Source organism: Amborella trichopoda, chromosome 7 (genome assembly GCF_054954075.1).
Source record: "Amborella trichopoda isolate Santa Cruz 75 chromosome 7, AtrichopodaSantaCruz75HAP2 v2.0, whole genome shotgun sequence".
NCBI lineage: Eukaryota > Viridiplantae > Streptophyta > Magnoliopsida > Amborellales > Amborellaceae > Amborella > Amborella trichopoda.
The window spans coordinates 6,883,159-6,899,568 of NC_142342.1; the positions used below are offsets into that span (position 1 = coordinate 6,883,159).

General features: G+C 33.9%; 1 protein-coding gene across 3 annotated transcripts; it reads left to right on the forward strand.

The window, feature by feature from the left end:
* Positions 1 to 5,302: 5,302 nt before the first annotated feature.
* Positions 5,303 to 11,941, forward strand: CARA (carbamoyl phosphate synthetase A). 3 transcript variants are annotated; one of them, XR_016058894.1, is made up of 12 exons: positions 5,303 to 5,597; positions 7,471 to 7,597; positions 7,980 to 8,068; positions 8,188 to 8,248; positions 8,923 to 8,990; positions 9,214 to 9,342; positions 9,533 to 9,642; positions 10,102 to 10,449; positions 10,829 to 10,994; positions 11,493 to 11,565; positions 11,689 to 11,720; positions 11,839 to 11,941. XR_016058894.1 is itself a non-coding variant. In XM_006854384.4 (11 exons), the coding sequence occupies exons 1-10, from the start codon at positions 5,402 to 5,404 to the stop codon at positions 11,540 to 11,542; spliced, it is 1,344 nt and encodes a 447-aa protein (XP_006854446.2). In that variant the 5' UTR covers positions 5,303 to 5,401; the 3' UTR covers positions 11,543 to 11,565; positions 11,689 to 11,855. The 3 variants fall into 3 exon arrangements, 2 of the variants coding, with proteins under 2 accessions (XP_006854446.2, XP_088727355.1); XM_006854384.4 differs by having other exon boundaries at positions 11,689 to 11,855; XM_088871229.1 differs by lacking the exons at positions 5,303 to 5,597; positions 7,471 to 7,597; positions 7,980 to 8,068; positions 8,188 to 8,248 and adding an exon at positions 8,800 to 8,822 and having other exon boundaries at positions 11,689 to 11,855.
* The last annotated feature ends 4,469 nt before the right edge of the window (positions 11,942 to 16,410 follow it).

The following is a 16,410-nucleotide window of genomic DNA, read 5'->3' on the forward strand; positions in this document are numbered from 1 at the left end:
AAAACGGGTTGTAGGACCAAGAGGGGAAGAAAAGGACAATGATGTAATAAAGGGGGATTATTAGGGTTATTTTAATTTTTATTCTTTTGATAATTAGAGCATGAATTTATATTGTGTTTATCTTGTATTGAGTTTGTTAGTTTGGAAGGTAAATAGGATAAGATTAAATCTAATAGGAGTTTTATCTCTTCAATAATAGGTTAGTTTTGGATAAAAAAACGTGGGAAGCTTTAGATGGAAGCTTTGGATAAAACATGGGAAGCTTTAGATGGAAGCTTTGGATAAAACATGGGAAGCAAATATTTTAGAACATAAAGTTAAAGAGAGGAAAATTAGGGATGAGAGAAAATAGGAGGATAGAAAAAATAAGAATGTGTTTTGCTTATCTTTTCTTTTTTTAGTTTATTTGAAAGGGTTTTCCCTTCATTGTAAATCATAAAATTTTGTATCGTGAAGAGAATATTTTAAGGTGGATTCCCTCTCAGACCTTTAAGAGAGGGTATTTTCTTTCAACCTTCATTTGTTTTAGTGTTAATTTTTTAGTTTTATTCTCTCCCTGCATCAAGAGTACACATGGACTCGAGAGAGTTTTATTCTCTCCCTGCATCAAGAGTACTAGGCTTTATTTTTGTTTGGATAGATTTGAATTTCTTTATTTTTTTTTAAAAAATTAAGGGATGGGACTAGGTGGGCACCCAAATCGTCTATACCCCCCCCCCCCCCCTCCCCCCAAGACTCCATCGCTTAGGCCAGGCCGCCTAGGTGGCATGGTTGCTGAATTTTCGTTCATTGATAAAAAGCAATTTTAAAAAAGGCAGACACACAAATAGCCCAAAGGGAAGTGGTTGGGATGGGGCCATATATTGTTTTTTTGTGTGTGCATGAGCACGTATGTGTGTGCGTTAGGTCTCGCATGAAATTCTTAAAGATCATCCTCTTTTTTTTATTTATTTTTTCTTTCAGATCTCTATTTGTGAGATAGAGGTCTCAAACACTTGAAGGATATGAAGAGAGAGAGAGAGAGAGAGAGTCGGTGAGAGAGAATGACCTTGCATCGAACAATTGGGGGCCATCTACTTCTTCTTCTATGGGTTTATGTATCTTTGTGTGTGTGTGTGAGATAGAGAGGCCGCGCATCGAACTCTTGGAGTCCATCTTCTTCTTCTTCATATATATATAGAGAAAGCACGTGGACCCGAGAGAGATTGAGAGACAGAGAGAAGGGCAATACCAGGACTTATTTCTTTTGGTGGATTTGAAATTTTTATTTTATTTTAATTTAAGGGATGACATTAGGTGGGCACCTTGACCGCTTAGGCGCCCGCCCAAGCAGTTTCTCAGCCAGGCCGCCTAGGCAGCAAAGCGGCCGAAATTCCGTTCATTGATAAAAAAAATTAATATTGTCAAAAAAAATGTTAAATGGCCAGTAATTGATTGGCCAAAATATTAAAAGCAAATTTCATCAAAATCCACACTTATATAGGATCAATTCTAGACCCTACAAATTTCATTCCAAGGGTGGAAAGCTCTAATTCCAAGTGATGAATTTTACATGCTATAAATTCCTATCGAGGAACGCATGAGCTATAAATTCAAGAGAGAGAGAGCATCTCTAAATTCCAATTGATGAATTTAAGATGCTCTTTAGGAGTGCAGGAGCTACTAATCCTTGAGAGAGATAGATGTTGAGATGAAATGAGCAAGAAATATGAAAAGAGTTGTAGCGCGTCTAAATCTGAGTAAAAACAAGGGTATATAATATTGTATTACAAAAAACAATGGTAAATATTACGACAATTATAAAAAGAATGTTGAGGACAATTATAAAAGGAAAAATTACATAAGTATCTGTTTTATTTTTTGTTATTATAAAAATACCAAAACTTTAGGTTATTACTCATATGTCCGTTTTTTTAACTTCACGACAATTTTATTAAAAAAAACAAAACTATCCATTTTCAGTTTTCAAAACCAAAATTTAAAAAATTCTGGTTTTTGAGAAAACCGAATTGTACTGTTTGTGGATTCGGTCAAGTTAATTGGCCTTGGCTCGTGCACCGACTTTATATCACTATTATGTATGCCAATATGTTTTAACTTAAGCATGAATTGACTTTCGTTTATCATACATGCCTCCATATTTTCACGTTATAAGGGTTCAAGTCCCGCCATATGCAATTTAAATTTTTTCAATTTGGATGTTAAAAAAAAAGTCTCATCATGGTCTCAGAGGAATTTTGATACCAAAACCTCTTGAAGAGGTCCCATATGTTTTTACTGATACACTATTTGAGTAGTAGTAATAGAAGTAGGTATCATATTGTATATAATGAACATGAAATTGGACCAGTTTTAGAGAAGGAAGAAATTGAAAAGTTTTGGTTTTTTTAAATCCAAAAAGCAAACAAATTCAGTTTTTGAAAAACTGAAATTATTAAAATTTTGGTTTTTCAAAAACCGGAAATTTTTAAAATTTCGGTTTTTGAAAAATCGAAAATGGGCAGTTTCATCTTTTTTAAAAAAATATCGTTATGACGTTAAAAAAACAGAGATATGAGTAAACGTAAAGTATTAAGTATTTTCATAATAACATAAAATAAAACAGATATTTACGTAATTTTTTCATTACAAATGTTCTATAGTGGGAGTACCTTAATATAACCCTTTATATATGGGTGTGGTTTCCATAAGGTTGCAACCTTAAACAATCCATTTAAGGCGCACCTTCAAATTTTACCACAACATATAATTTTTTATGTGAAATATCTCAAAATCTATTTTCAAATCTAATTATAAAATTTTAAACTCCAAAAATGATTAAAATCAATAAGATCTATAAACATATGAAAATATTGAAAATTGACAGCCTAGATAATCTGTAGTAAGATGGACCATTTCTGAGACTCAAAACTTATTTTTATATATAGTCATATATCTTGATGTCGAGATGATCAATTAGAGGGTTTTTCAATAATAAATCAACTTTTACCGATGAATTTTTTAGGTGCATCCATAGTTCTACATTTTAAGGTTGCAATCTTATATAATTTTTCTCTCTCTCTCTCTCTCTCTCTATATATATATATATATATATATATATAATGGAAAAGTATATAAAGAAACCATTTACCTTTGATACAAGGTGATCACAATTAACCTTAACCACTGAATATGAAATTTGGACTGTGGCAAAAATATCCCCAAAAAAAACACATTTTAAAGTTCAATTTTATTTTTTAAGATTTATGATCAGCTTGACTTAGATGATGCATCCCTATAAGTTTTAATAAAAACTCCATCTTTAAGGTTAATTTTAGAGGGGGGTCGTGTATGTGTATATATATATATATATGAGTCAGCTGACTCGTAGAAACATCCATATATGTTTATGAGTAATGACGCTATGATACCCTCCCACACCTATGTCAGTAAGACCCCAAAGGATTACCCTTAAATTTTGATACTGATCTCTATAAAAGTTATGATATGGGTGTGAGACTTGGGTGAATGGGTTTATTGATAACTTTTTTAGAGATATGTGTCAAAATTTAATGGTGATCTTTTAAGGTTCTACTCACATGGCTGTGGGAGGGGCTCATGGTATCATTACTCTACATTTATATGGGTGTTGTTTCTATAAGGTTGATGCCCTAATCAATTAAAATAAAAGCACTCCTCTAAAGTACTTTCAAAATATGATTTTTTAAAAGCAAAATTTTTTGTGATGGCCTAAAAATATATCTTCAACTCTAGTTATAAAATTTAAAGCTTTAAAAATAGTATAGATCGACATATCTATGAAAACTTGAAAATCTTGAAAATTGACAACCCAGATAATGCATTACAAGATGCATTATTTCCCAAACATGAGATATATATATATATATATATATATATATATATATATATATATATATATATATATATATATATATATATATATATATATATATATATATGTCAAGATGATTGATTTTAAAATATATAATATAATATATTAAAAATTTTATTTTTGTAATAGATATTTATAATATAAAAGTTAATATTAAAGAATTGTTTCATGTGGCAGTGACTGCATTTCTACATTTGTGGTCCTCGAGGTATAAAGCACCCATCTTAAAGATGGATGCAAGTAGGTGGTCCATCTAAAATTTTTTTAATAGAATTATTATTTTTAATTTTTAAAATTTATTTATTTTTCATATTCATGATCTCCATGTTAGAGACTAAATGTCCTTAAAAATTAAGTCAAAAAATCCATCTCAAAAATAGATTTTTAAGAGGTGACTCATTTCTACATGGACTCGTGGAAACCATGCATATTTAATATATAAATACTATTTAAATAATATCTAATATATAATATTTTAATAATATTTAGAGGAAAAGTATAGAATGAGATCATTTATTTTTAATACGAAGTGGTCACAACTAATTCCAACCATTAGATGTAAAATTTGACAGCTAGGGTGTGTCACAAAGTTCGAAAAATTTGTTTTTGAAGTTTGAACTTGGTCAATGAAATAAATACACCCACACAATTTCACATCCAATGGTCAAGATTGATTGTGACCACCTTGTATCAAATGTAAATAAATACTTGTAATAGATATTTAGAATATAATATGTTTAATATGACAATAATATTTAATATTTAAAATTTCAATAGTATTTACATAAATATAATTATATATATTTTTAATTATAGTATTTAAATAATGTATATATAGATTTAATATATTTACAAGATATATTAAAATACCAAACATGTGTAATTCATTGCACATTGCCTTTTAAAGAGGGTGTAGTTTGTATAGAGCCGAGGCTCTAAACAATCAAATTAGAGCCTATCATCAAATAGTATCGAGAAATATGGTTTTAATATTGAAAATCTTTGTGATAGCCTTAAAATATATTTTCATTTATAATTATAAAATTTAAAGCTTCAAAATAGGATAGATCGAGCACATATATAAAAACTTGAAAGTCTTGAAAATTGGCGGTCCAAAAATACGTTACAAGGTGCACTATTTTCAAAACTTGAAATCCATTTTTTCTCATGTCTATGCATCTTAATGTCAAGATGATCAATATGAGATTCAAAACAACTTCTTCATATGAGATTTTGAGGTGGGCTCTAAGTTGTTTGTCTAGAGCCTCGGCTCTATACAAACATTTTCCTTGTAAAAATGTTAACAAACATGGCGAGAGAAAGTTAGCAAAATTTTTTTTACAAAATGTTTACATAAATATTTTTCGGTGTAAATATTTACTAACTAAACGTGCCCTTACATACCCAAATGTGGGGTGCCTGTTCTTGTTAAATTCTGTTTACTGATGATTGCTTAACTTCCATTTAACAATTAGGGTTTGCCTGTTAGCTTAGCACTCCAAGAGGAAAATGGCTTTGAAAACAATGGAGTATCCGTTAGGGTTCCGTCTCAGTTGCCGAAGTTCAGGAGAAAAAATGTCTTCGAAATTCATGGAAATTTTAGGGCCTAATGCTTTAAATGGTGGTTTGCCTATAAAGGGAAATGGTCGAGGAGGCTTGTGTATCAGATGCTCTGTTTCTTTATCTACGGATGGGAGTGTTACAGGTAATTCATAATCGCTTTATTTCGACTAAAATTTCTTGCATTCGAAATTGTGATATGGGTGAGTTTGTCATCTGGGTTTAGTTTTGAGCAAAATGAGGTTCTCACTTTTGGGATTCATGTCAGAGCTCGACTAGATGAGTGCATGATTCATTTTGAGTGCATGGTTCTTTTTTTTTTCAATCTGAAAATCTTTGAACATTATGGTTTCTTTTACTTGGGAATTGAGCTTCTGCAAGTGCTAGAGAGATGGTTCAAAATCTATTTCAGCAATTGGGTTGGTTCTTCCAGCAGCTAGATAGAAACTTGATCAAGGATGCATGTCAAAGTTTGAATGCATCTTTCCCTGGGTAAAGCTGATACCTTTTTTTTTTTTTTTCCTCCTGACATTATGCAGATGTGTTGAATTTTGAATTAACAATCTAAGTTGAGTGATTAAAATTGAAAATTCAATGTTGTCATTTTCTGCAAAACAAACGAAGTAATGTATTGGTGTCTATAATCTGTCCCATAAGTGTTGGGAAACTGGGAATTTTGTCCCGATATGATGGTGAAGGAATTACTTCCCTCATTGTCTGCCTAACTATCAAATGAAAAACAATCTGAGAGCTATTTGGCTGAATTTTAAGGAGATTGTTGGATTGGGGATGCATATGGACTGCCAAAGTCTCATTGATAATGGTCTAAGTTTTGATTGATGGATTGGGTTGCATTTGGTCCTTGAAATCCCAAAATTGGATTGTCGAATGGTCTCATCGAATAGATTTTTATCGGCTAACACAGTCAAAGTGAGCTTGGGGAAAAAGGGCTTGGTCTAGGTTCAACAATTATAACCCAGGGGAGGTTTCATATTGCTCTTCCACATGGGAAGATTGGGGCTGATCTTCTGACTGTGGCATGAGTGGATTTTTGGTGATTGGAACGGTGGTCGTATCTATATCAGTGTTTCAAAAAGCGCTAGGCAGCACCTAGGCGGTCAGGGGGTCCAAGCCGCCCAACGCCTAGGAGGGCGCCTAGAACCTGGGCGGCCCACTAGAAAAATAATTTTTATTTGGTTTTCTCGTTCAAAAATAGCCTCTAATGGGTTTTAGGTTTCAAATGAAGCTAAAACCCACAATTTTACCCATTTAGTATTTAAAAAAGACCCTGCATTTTTGCTCCTGGGTAGGGCGCAGGCCCTGGGCGGCCACCTAGGCGGGTTCAGGCGGGCACCCAGGGATATCCGCCTAGGCGGATGCCCAGGCGCTGGGCGGCCCGCTTTTTGAAACAATGATCTATATAACTTTAGTGTTAAATATCAATCTTGGGTTTATTATATGTAAGAAAAGAGTCAAGTTCAAGTTTATTTTGTGGGCGGGGTTCAAGGATTTTGTATATCACAATGTGCGGCATTGAAAGAGGGGGCAGCAATAATAGAAAACACATCCTTGGTGTCTTTGTTTCGGAGTTCATGACATTGAAGTTGTCGAGGTAGCCTATGTGTCCAATATCTATTGCAGCTCTAGACACAGTGATGGGTCAAGTTGTTAGTTAAACTATTTGGCTATTCTTTCAATTTAGATCACGTATGTATTTCTAATTCTATAAATCCTACATGAATGAACAAAACTTAGATCCTTATGTTTATGAAAGTCAGACTCGTATGTATGAAAATCAGCAAGGATTTGAACTTGTTCATGTCTCATTTGGTTCAAGAGCCGTTTCACATCCAGAAAGGTTTGATTTTCCAAGACAGCCAATGCTTATTGTGTTTGTTGGAAAAGCATGAGGTTAGCTTTTAACATAATTAACATGCTCTAGATGTTCCTTCTTTCTCTAGTATAGTTTCAATTGTTACATTTGATATGGATTCAATAATATCATGATATTATTTTAGGGGTGAGGCCTTGGAAGACAAGCGATGCGCGGCTTGTGCTCGAGGATGGATCTGTATGGCGGGCAAAGTCATTTGGTGCTTCAGGAACACAAGTTGGTGAAGTTGTTTTTAACACTTCACTTACTGGGTAAGGAATCACCTTTTACTTCATAAAAACTCTTAGGAATTCTAATGGACAACTCTGTCTCACTGCTCATGAGTGTGTTCACATGCGTGAGAGGGAGGAAGGGACCTCCATTGTAATTATTTCATTTGTCTGATGTTATCATGATGAACCCCAAACCAAAACAAAACATATGCTTGCTTTTGAAATATACTATGAATAGCTTCTTTTAAAGGATTTTTTATGATGTCAGTAGTCTAAAATTATCTCTTGTCTTTAAGATATCTTGATGTAATATTATTTTTAATCCTTTTATATGTGATTTTCTTGCTGTTGTAATTTTTATGCATCCGATTTATGAGCTTTATTTTATAACCATATTTGATTTATAAACTTGCACATGCAGATATCAGGAAATTCTCACTGACCCAAGTTATGCTGGCCAGTTTGTTCTGATGACCAATCCTCATATAGGCAACACTGGCGTTAATCCTGGTATGGACTATTGGTCCTCCAATTACATATGTATTTTCTTTTCCCTTTTTTTTTTACACACATTAGCATTTTCTTAATAGAAATCAGTTCCTTTCAATCTCTGGTTTTCTTTTGAACAGTTGATGAAGAATCGGCACAGTGCTTCCTGGCAGGTTTAGTGATCAAAAGCCTGAGTATCTGGTATTTGGCTTCTGCTTCCATCTTCTTCTTTTTTTGGTGAATTTATTCAGAAAAAGAAAAAGAGTTTTCAGTTACTTTTGAAAAAATGGAATTTCTTTTCTCATTTGAATGCCTTAAACACCAGATGGGTCATGAGTTTTGACCACTCTGTGAAATCAGCTTGCTCGGCTTTCTCTGGCTTGACGTTGGTTAGTTTAAATGGTTAAAATAGTTTAAGAAGTGGATGCTTAAACAAATACTGTATTGTCATACATCATTTTAAACCATAAAAAAATATTTAAAAATAATTACTGGATTAAATATTAAATTTGTCTATTATATTACCGCTTGTGTAGGTTTCTGGATCTTTTTTAAACTTTAAAGGGTATAAAATCTCTCCAAATGAACTCGCCTTTGGCACAATCTGAATATGTTGATGGTACCCTCTATTATAAAAGCTTTTGAGAGCTGGCGTAACCATCCTATGTGGCTTCTCCAGGGTTAGATGATTACTTCACTTTGGCATTTGGACACATTGCTGTGGTTCCTGTTCTTTGGGAAAATTCGTGGGGTTCTAATCGATTCTGACCCAGCAGTACTGGTTTATTTTCAAGGATTGTTTTGCGCTCTATGTACTTGTTTTTCTACTTCTTTTATCATTATATGTTTATGAACTTATCTATTTTATTTTGCAGTACTTCAAACTGGCAATTTACGGAGACTCTTGAAAATTTCTTAGCTAAAAGGAATATAATGGGAATATGTAAGTAATGTGGTTATTGTAATGAGAAGATAATTTTATGGTCAATACATTGCTTGTCCTGAAGCAATGCATGCCGTTTTATGTTTTTGTACTTCAATGTTGCTATTCTATATTTTGGAATGGTTCAAGTCCTGTTGTTATGACTGATCTCTAGTGATCAATATACAAATCAAAATGTTGGGGTATCTGTCAAATTGTTGTTGGACTGGATTATGTGGAACAGATGATGTGGACACACGGGCAATCACCTGCAGATTAAGGCAAGACGGAAGCCTTATAGGGGTGCTTAGTACTGAAGTATTGAAAACTGATGAAGAATTATTGGAAATGGCTCGTAACTGGGACATTGTGGGTAAGTTGGTGTTAATGTTTAAGTTATTGATACATATTCAGTGTGTATAGCAGTGCTATTTCAACTACGAGTAAAATCAAAGCGTTGAAGTTGTGTTTTTCTTTCAATTAAGAGCAGTGGCGAGTTGAATGTTAGAATTTGAATTACTATGCAAGTTTTGATGTGATACCGTTTCTTTTTCTGAACATAGGTGTTGATTTGATATCCAGTGTGAGTTGTGATGCACCATATAATTGGTTAGACAAAACTGATGCAGCTTGGGAATTCAAGGCAACTGGGGGTCATCCAGAAAGTTTCCATGTCAGTTGAACTTGGCCTTGTAACATTGTTTTGGTGAAGTTTGGCCTAATATTGAATTTCGTCGTTTTCTCTTTTCAATGGTAAATTCAATTTCCTTCGTTGAGGAAACAAAAGTACAGAGGCTGGCATCTATGTATCAGCCAGTATACTCCAAATTTCAGCGAGCAAATTAGCCCATTTGGGATTTAGTTTTTTTATTTTTTTAACTGATCCCATTTTTTAACTATTGAAAGAGGATGCCTTTTCACTATTTTGATTTCGAAGTATGAAATTTCTTGATTTTCTGTTTTTCTTTCTAACTGATTTTCTTGGATGAACTCTCAACTGTAAGTAAGGCTTCAGATCCAAAAGTTTCAATGTTGGTTCTTGCCAAAGTCCAATGTCCTTAATGCCGAAGTTGACATTGTACTTGAGCAAGGTTCCATGTTATTAACAGTCTTTCTCATGTTTTCGATCAAGGTTGTTGCATATGATTTTGGAGTCAAGCACAATATTTTAAGGCGGCTGGCATCATATGGATGTAAGATTACAGTTGTTCCTTCCAAATGGCCAGCTTCCGAAACCCTAAAAATGAATCCAGATGGTGTTCTCTTTAGCAATGGTCCAGGAGACCCATCTGCTGTTCCATATGCTGTGGAGACAGTGAAAGAGATCCTGGGGAAAGTACCAGTTTTTGGTATATGCATGGGCCACCAACTTCTTGGGCAAGCATTGGGTGGAAAGACTTTCAAAATGAAATTTGGTCATCATGGTGGAAATCACCCAGTCCGTGACCTACGGAATGGGCGAGTAGATATCAGTTCTCAGGTAATAACTACAATCTTAATTGTGGAAGTAAAATTCCTCATTCAGGTCCTTATCAATAATCCTGTTTCGTTGTTATTGAGATGGAAAATTGGTTGTGTTTTCTTGTGAAGCGTCGTCGGTCAATAAATGAGTATCTCACTCTCTCTCTCTCCCCTCATTTTAATGTTTTTTTATCATTCAGAGTGCAAACTGTTTCTATGTTCTATTTTTATGCTGTTTTGGTCCGTAAATCCTAAACTCTCTCTCTCTCTCTCTCTCTCTCTCTCTCTCTCTTCTATGTATTCTCTCACATTGAAACACCTTTTGGGTCTTCCTTCTAAGCTTTGTTGGTAAAAAAGCGCTCTCTCTTTCTCTCTCATATTCATTCTTGCATTGCCAGAATCACAACTATGCAGTTGACCCTGCATCTCTTCCTGAAGGCGTGGAAGTCACACACATCAACCTGAATGATGGAAGCTGTGCTGGCCTTGCCTTCCCTGCTCAAAAAATGATGTCTCTCCAGTACCATCCAGAAGCTTCACCTGGCCCTCATGATTCAGACACTGGTAAAATGCCCTTCATCCTCTTCTTTTTATGTTTGTATTGCCACTTACTAATGATTATTTTAGATTTTTCTTAAGGGTACTAGTTTTCAACCCACTTTCCAGTAACTATATGATGCATATATTTTGGACGCATCATGTAGAACGAACTCGTCTCATAGATGAGGACTGGTTTGGTTACTAAAGAGATGGGCATAAAAAATAGGTCCCTTTTCTAATGGTATAATTTGTTTATTGGTACCTGTTCATGTCATGAGATTGTAATTTAATATGCTCCTCATGCAATTTCATATTTATATGAGCCATATGTATGTTGTACGTGTAGATGCGAGAACTGATTCCATTCGTAGTCCTTGTGTACATACATGTGTCTACTTTTGACAGCATCGATGTTTTATGTATGGGTGGTAAAAGAGTTCATTTTGTCAATTTAGAGAGTATTACTTTGTTTGATTTACAGTAAGTTCATGTTGTAACCTACCTATTTGGCCCCTTTTGCAGTTTTCAAGGAATTTGTCGATATGATGAAGCAAAATAAGCAGGCATCTTGAGCAGGCAAAATAATAATAAATCTGTCAGTTTCTCTCTCTCTCTCTCTCTCTCTCTCTCTCTCTCTCTCTCTAGCTAAGTAAGTGCCTTTATTTTTTCCTTATTGGAGTGTTGGTGGTAATTTAATATTTTCTGTTTTGTTTTTCAGGTCGCTCAGAGCTGAACAAGCCTGCCTTGAGAGTTGAGTTCTTATTTTTGTAGTGGTTAATGTGGGGTGTTATAAATTGTAAGTTTTTGTCTCATCTTCCTCTTTAAGAAATGTTAGTCATGGAGAAATTGCCTTCTTGTTTCTATGTAGGAAAAGCTTCACAACCATAGGATCTGTGTCTAACTTGGAGATGTAGATGTCAGCTAAATCACCTTCCATCTCAAACTTGGATAAAACCAACAGTTTATGGTGCTTTCCAGGGTCTCCTATTTTTAAATCTTTTTCATGGAGACTGAATAGGTGTATCATACAGCAAACCAAAAACTATCTTTAAAATAACCAAAATCACTCTTGTTAGATTTCAAATCGGTTGGTTGTAAGAGTGACATTGATTTGATGTAGTCCAAAAATAAAAAAAATATTGAATTTTATGATATGTGCCCAGCCATCTAACCGCTAAGAATGATCTTGACCTTGTAACAAAGATAAATGATCTTATAATATACAATCCCTTAATATAAAGCGGCACTCGGTTAAAATCCGGGGATTCCTAAGTTTTCACCTAGGCAGCAACATTTTAGGTGCGCTTTCATTGGAAAAATGACATGATTTCCATGAGTCCTCGAATTCATAAATAGAAAGGAGTACCATTTTAAAATCTACTTTTGAGATGGACCATGAGTACTTGAATTCATAAATAGAAAGGAGTACCATTTTAAAATCTACATTTGAGATGGATTTTGGACCTAATTTTTTAGGGGCAAGCTTTTTATGCTTCTCCTACAACATAAACCTTATATACTTCTCTTTATCCAACCCTCCATTTTGAACGGAGGGTTAAGATTGCCCCAATCTCAATGTCATGTCTGGACACTATTTTATTTTTAATTTTTGTCTACAAACTATTTTAACACAAAATTTTGTATGTCCAATCCTCTATTAACCTTGCACTAGCGAAAAATATAAAAAGAAAATTTCCAATGTTATAAAATGACCAAAATACCCTTGAAAGGTTTAAGGGTATTTTGATTATTTTATTTTATCAAAAAATTATTTTTAATATTTTTTATAAGTGTGCCCCAATGAGGATATGGCACAAACCAAATTTTATATTTACACAATTTGTATAAAAATAGTTAAAAATAAAATACTTTGAGAAGTTGGATTTAAAATCAAACGATGAGTGGTTCTCTTGATCAAAATTGGACGGCTGGATGGTAGGGGAAGCATAGATTTTCTATGTCATAAGGCAAGTATAGAAACCTTTCCCATTTTTTTTAGCAATATATAATTTCCAACATGGGGATCCTGTTATGAAGAAAAATAATTTTTTTAAAATAAAAATAATGAATTTATTAAGAGATTAGACCATTAGTTTTAACTTTTTTTTGGAGGGACTATGCATTTGCATCAATTTTTAAGATGGATACTGGGCCTAGGGGGTGGGACGCAAATGTAGGAGTGCGTCCCACAACGCATACAACAATTTCCCAAAAAAACATAGGGGCATTTTAGTTGTACATTTAAAATTGTTAAGTGTATGTCCATGGTAACTTATGAAAATATAGATAATAAGACCATTTATTTATAGTATAAGGAGATTATAATTATTATTGATTGTTAGATGTAAAATTATGAAAGCCCAAAATAAATTTATTTTCGAAATTGTCACACTTCAATCTGTCGGATTTTACATCTAATGGCTAAGGTGATTATGGGCTCTTTGTACTAAAATTGAATGCTTTATAGTATAAACTTTTGTAGTGTCCTAACATAGAAAAATAGGCATATAAACGAGCCATATTGTTATTAGGGCTGAATAAACTTTTGTAGTGTGCTAACTTGGAAAAATAGGCATATAAGCGAGCCATATTGTTATTAGGGCTGAATTAACTTTAGGAAATGAATTAGTCCTTTTTAGTTGGGGATAGGAAATGGGCCTATCCCTTGAATTAGCTGCGTTGCTGTATCACTTGTTGGTCTTATCAAAAGTAGAAGATAGAAATCAAATTTAGTTAAAATAAATGAGAAAAAGAACTGTTTGAAAAATTGATAGGTGTCACCTCAAAGATTTTGGGGTTAAAATTTTTATCTTCCACTAATTCAAAAAACACCGTGATAGCGTAAAGAATACAAACATTGAGAGTTTTTCCTCGCAGGTCTAAAAAAAAAAAAAAAAGGTCTTAAAGCAATTTTATTCTATTTTTCTATCTAAAATACTCACTCAAAAGGCAAAAGAAAACTCATCCTTTTTTCTCATAATTTTTTTTTTTCATATGTTTTTCTAGGACATAAACTCACTATTTTCATAAAGAAACCTCGATCCCATATCTTTGGATTGTAAGAATATCCCATCAATTATAGAAATGAGATTGTATACAATGAGACAATTTACCTTTAGTCCAAGGATGTCACAATTGTTTATGACCCTACAATGTGAAATCTGATAGCTTGGATGTGTCACTAAGTTCAATTCTTTTGAACTTTGAGCTTGATTAATGAAATACATGCAGCCACCCAATTTTACATCCTACGGTCAAGATTGATAGTGACCACCTTGTACCAAAAGTAAATGATCTCATTATATATTTTCCTTATAGAAATTCCTTCCAACTTCCTAAACATCGGTTTTTTCCCATTCCCAAAGAAATAATGAACACTATCCAAATTATCCAAATGACCTTTTAATACATATAACTTTACTTAAATAATTTGTTCCCTATCAGTTAGAATCATTAAATAACATTAAGCTTGAAGGAAGTTTTACATCAAGCGAATTTATTATCCCCAATGAGCTTAGTCAACATATTTGATGAATCGGTTTTCGTATGAATTCTCTATAATAAATATTTTTTAGGAAATTTTTATAACCATCTTTTTTTTTGCAATATTTAAAAATATCCTCTATATATTAAAGTTTATGCTTGTGTTGCTTTTCTATAAAAAAAAAAATTATAATTTTTTTTTTACGATAAGTACCCCTTCATTGGTACTCCAATTTCCGACCCAAATATTTTTGTTTCTTGGCCTAGTTTTGGGTTGGAAATTCATGATCTGTCATGAACTTTTCGTAAAAAAATATGTTGGACTCGGTTTTTCTTTTGTATGACCAGGCCGGATCTCCAACTTCTGACCATATCTTCTGACTTTTAACTCGGTTTTTCATAATTGGTTTTATAAAAATCTATGCCAGAATGAAGTTTCAATCCAATCTTAAAAACATTTATTTTATTTTAATGACCAGGTCAGATATCAAATTTCCAAGCCAAATTTTTTAAAAAATATGTCAAAACTCCAAATTCTGATCCCAAAAACCTGTCCAAAAATAGAAAAAGCCGGGTTAGAACTTAGCAGTCCGATTCAAGGGTATTTTGGAGGAAACTTTTTGAAAAAAAGGGACACAAGCATGGTCAGATCTCCAACTTCCACCCGATTTTTTATCAAAAAGATTTCTGTCAGAACTTGAAGAGTCCTGACCTGAAACTTGGCCAAAAAAGAAACAACTCTGGCCAAAAAAGAAACAACTCAGGCCACAGCTTGGAAATGTGAGAGCGGATCAAATCATTTCGTGTCCATGATCTTCTGCATCATCTCTAACTTGCAATGGTTATTGAGGAGAAGTTTTGTGGAATATGTGACAACATAGAAAACATATCACCAAAATGGACACACAGATTAACAATTCATTGCAATGACCCATATTGTGTTCCATGACATTGAAATGCTCAAGAATCTGTTCCGGTATCCAATAGAACATGATGAACAAAATTTTTTCATGTTAAACCTACTAAGGGTGTTGGATCTTAATCGCGTCGTAGAACATGCTGAACAAAACTTTCATGTAAAACCTGCTAAGGGTGTTGGATCTTAATCGCGTCGCATTGAGACACATACCCCAAGATTTGAGGGACTTCAATCATCTAAGGTACCAGCGCCTAAGACTCATAGTTAAGGAAGAGCATTATGGAGATGCTTTGCCTTCATTTGTCGTTTGTAAGCAGTGTAACATCGAGATGGGGCTTCTCAGTTCTCTATCAAGTTTTGGAAATCTGGAAACCCTGGATTTAAGCGATCGTTCCTTAAATGAACTGGAAGATGCCAACCGGCGTGTGGATGATGCGAAGATTGAGGCTTCTGCTTCTTTCAAATGCAACCATTTCGGAGGCCTTCGAAGAGGTGGGTTTGACGAACCTCGAAACACTAACTAGTGTACAATCTGGTGACTGGACACAACAAGTATTGGGCAAGTTGCCCCAATTCAATAAATTGGAAATAGTTGAAGTGATTAACTGGTGGTATGTATATTTGTTCAATTCCATTAGCAAACTGAATTGCCTCTGTTCCTTACGCCCGAGTTCTTTTAGAAATGAGTTTGATGCATCAGAATTTCTGCACTCGCAATCGCTGGAATCTCCTCCAAAGTTCCTAGAGAAAATGCAATTAAGAGTGCTTTTAGCCAAATTACCTAACAGGTTCAGTTGCCTCCAAAACTCAAGCGTAATAATTTTATCGGAATGTGATTTAGAAGAAGACCCATTTCCAATGCTCCTGAACCTACCAAATCTACAAATTCGAGTAACTTGATGGATATGTGGGGAAGATGATGGGGTGTGTGAAGATTGGTACAAGATACAACACATTGCGGAGTTCATTTTGAAGGACTTGACACTGGGCATGAATGGTTACTGTGTTGACAATTGCAGTACGACGTCGCAGCTTCAA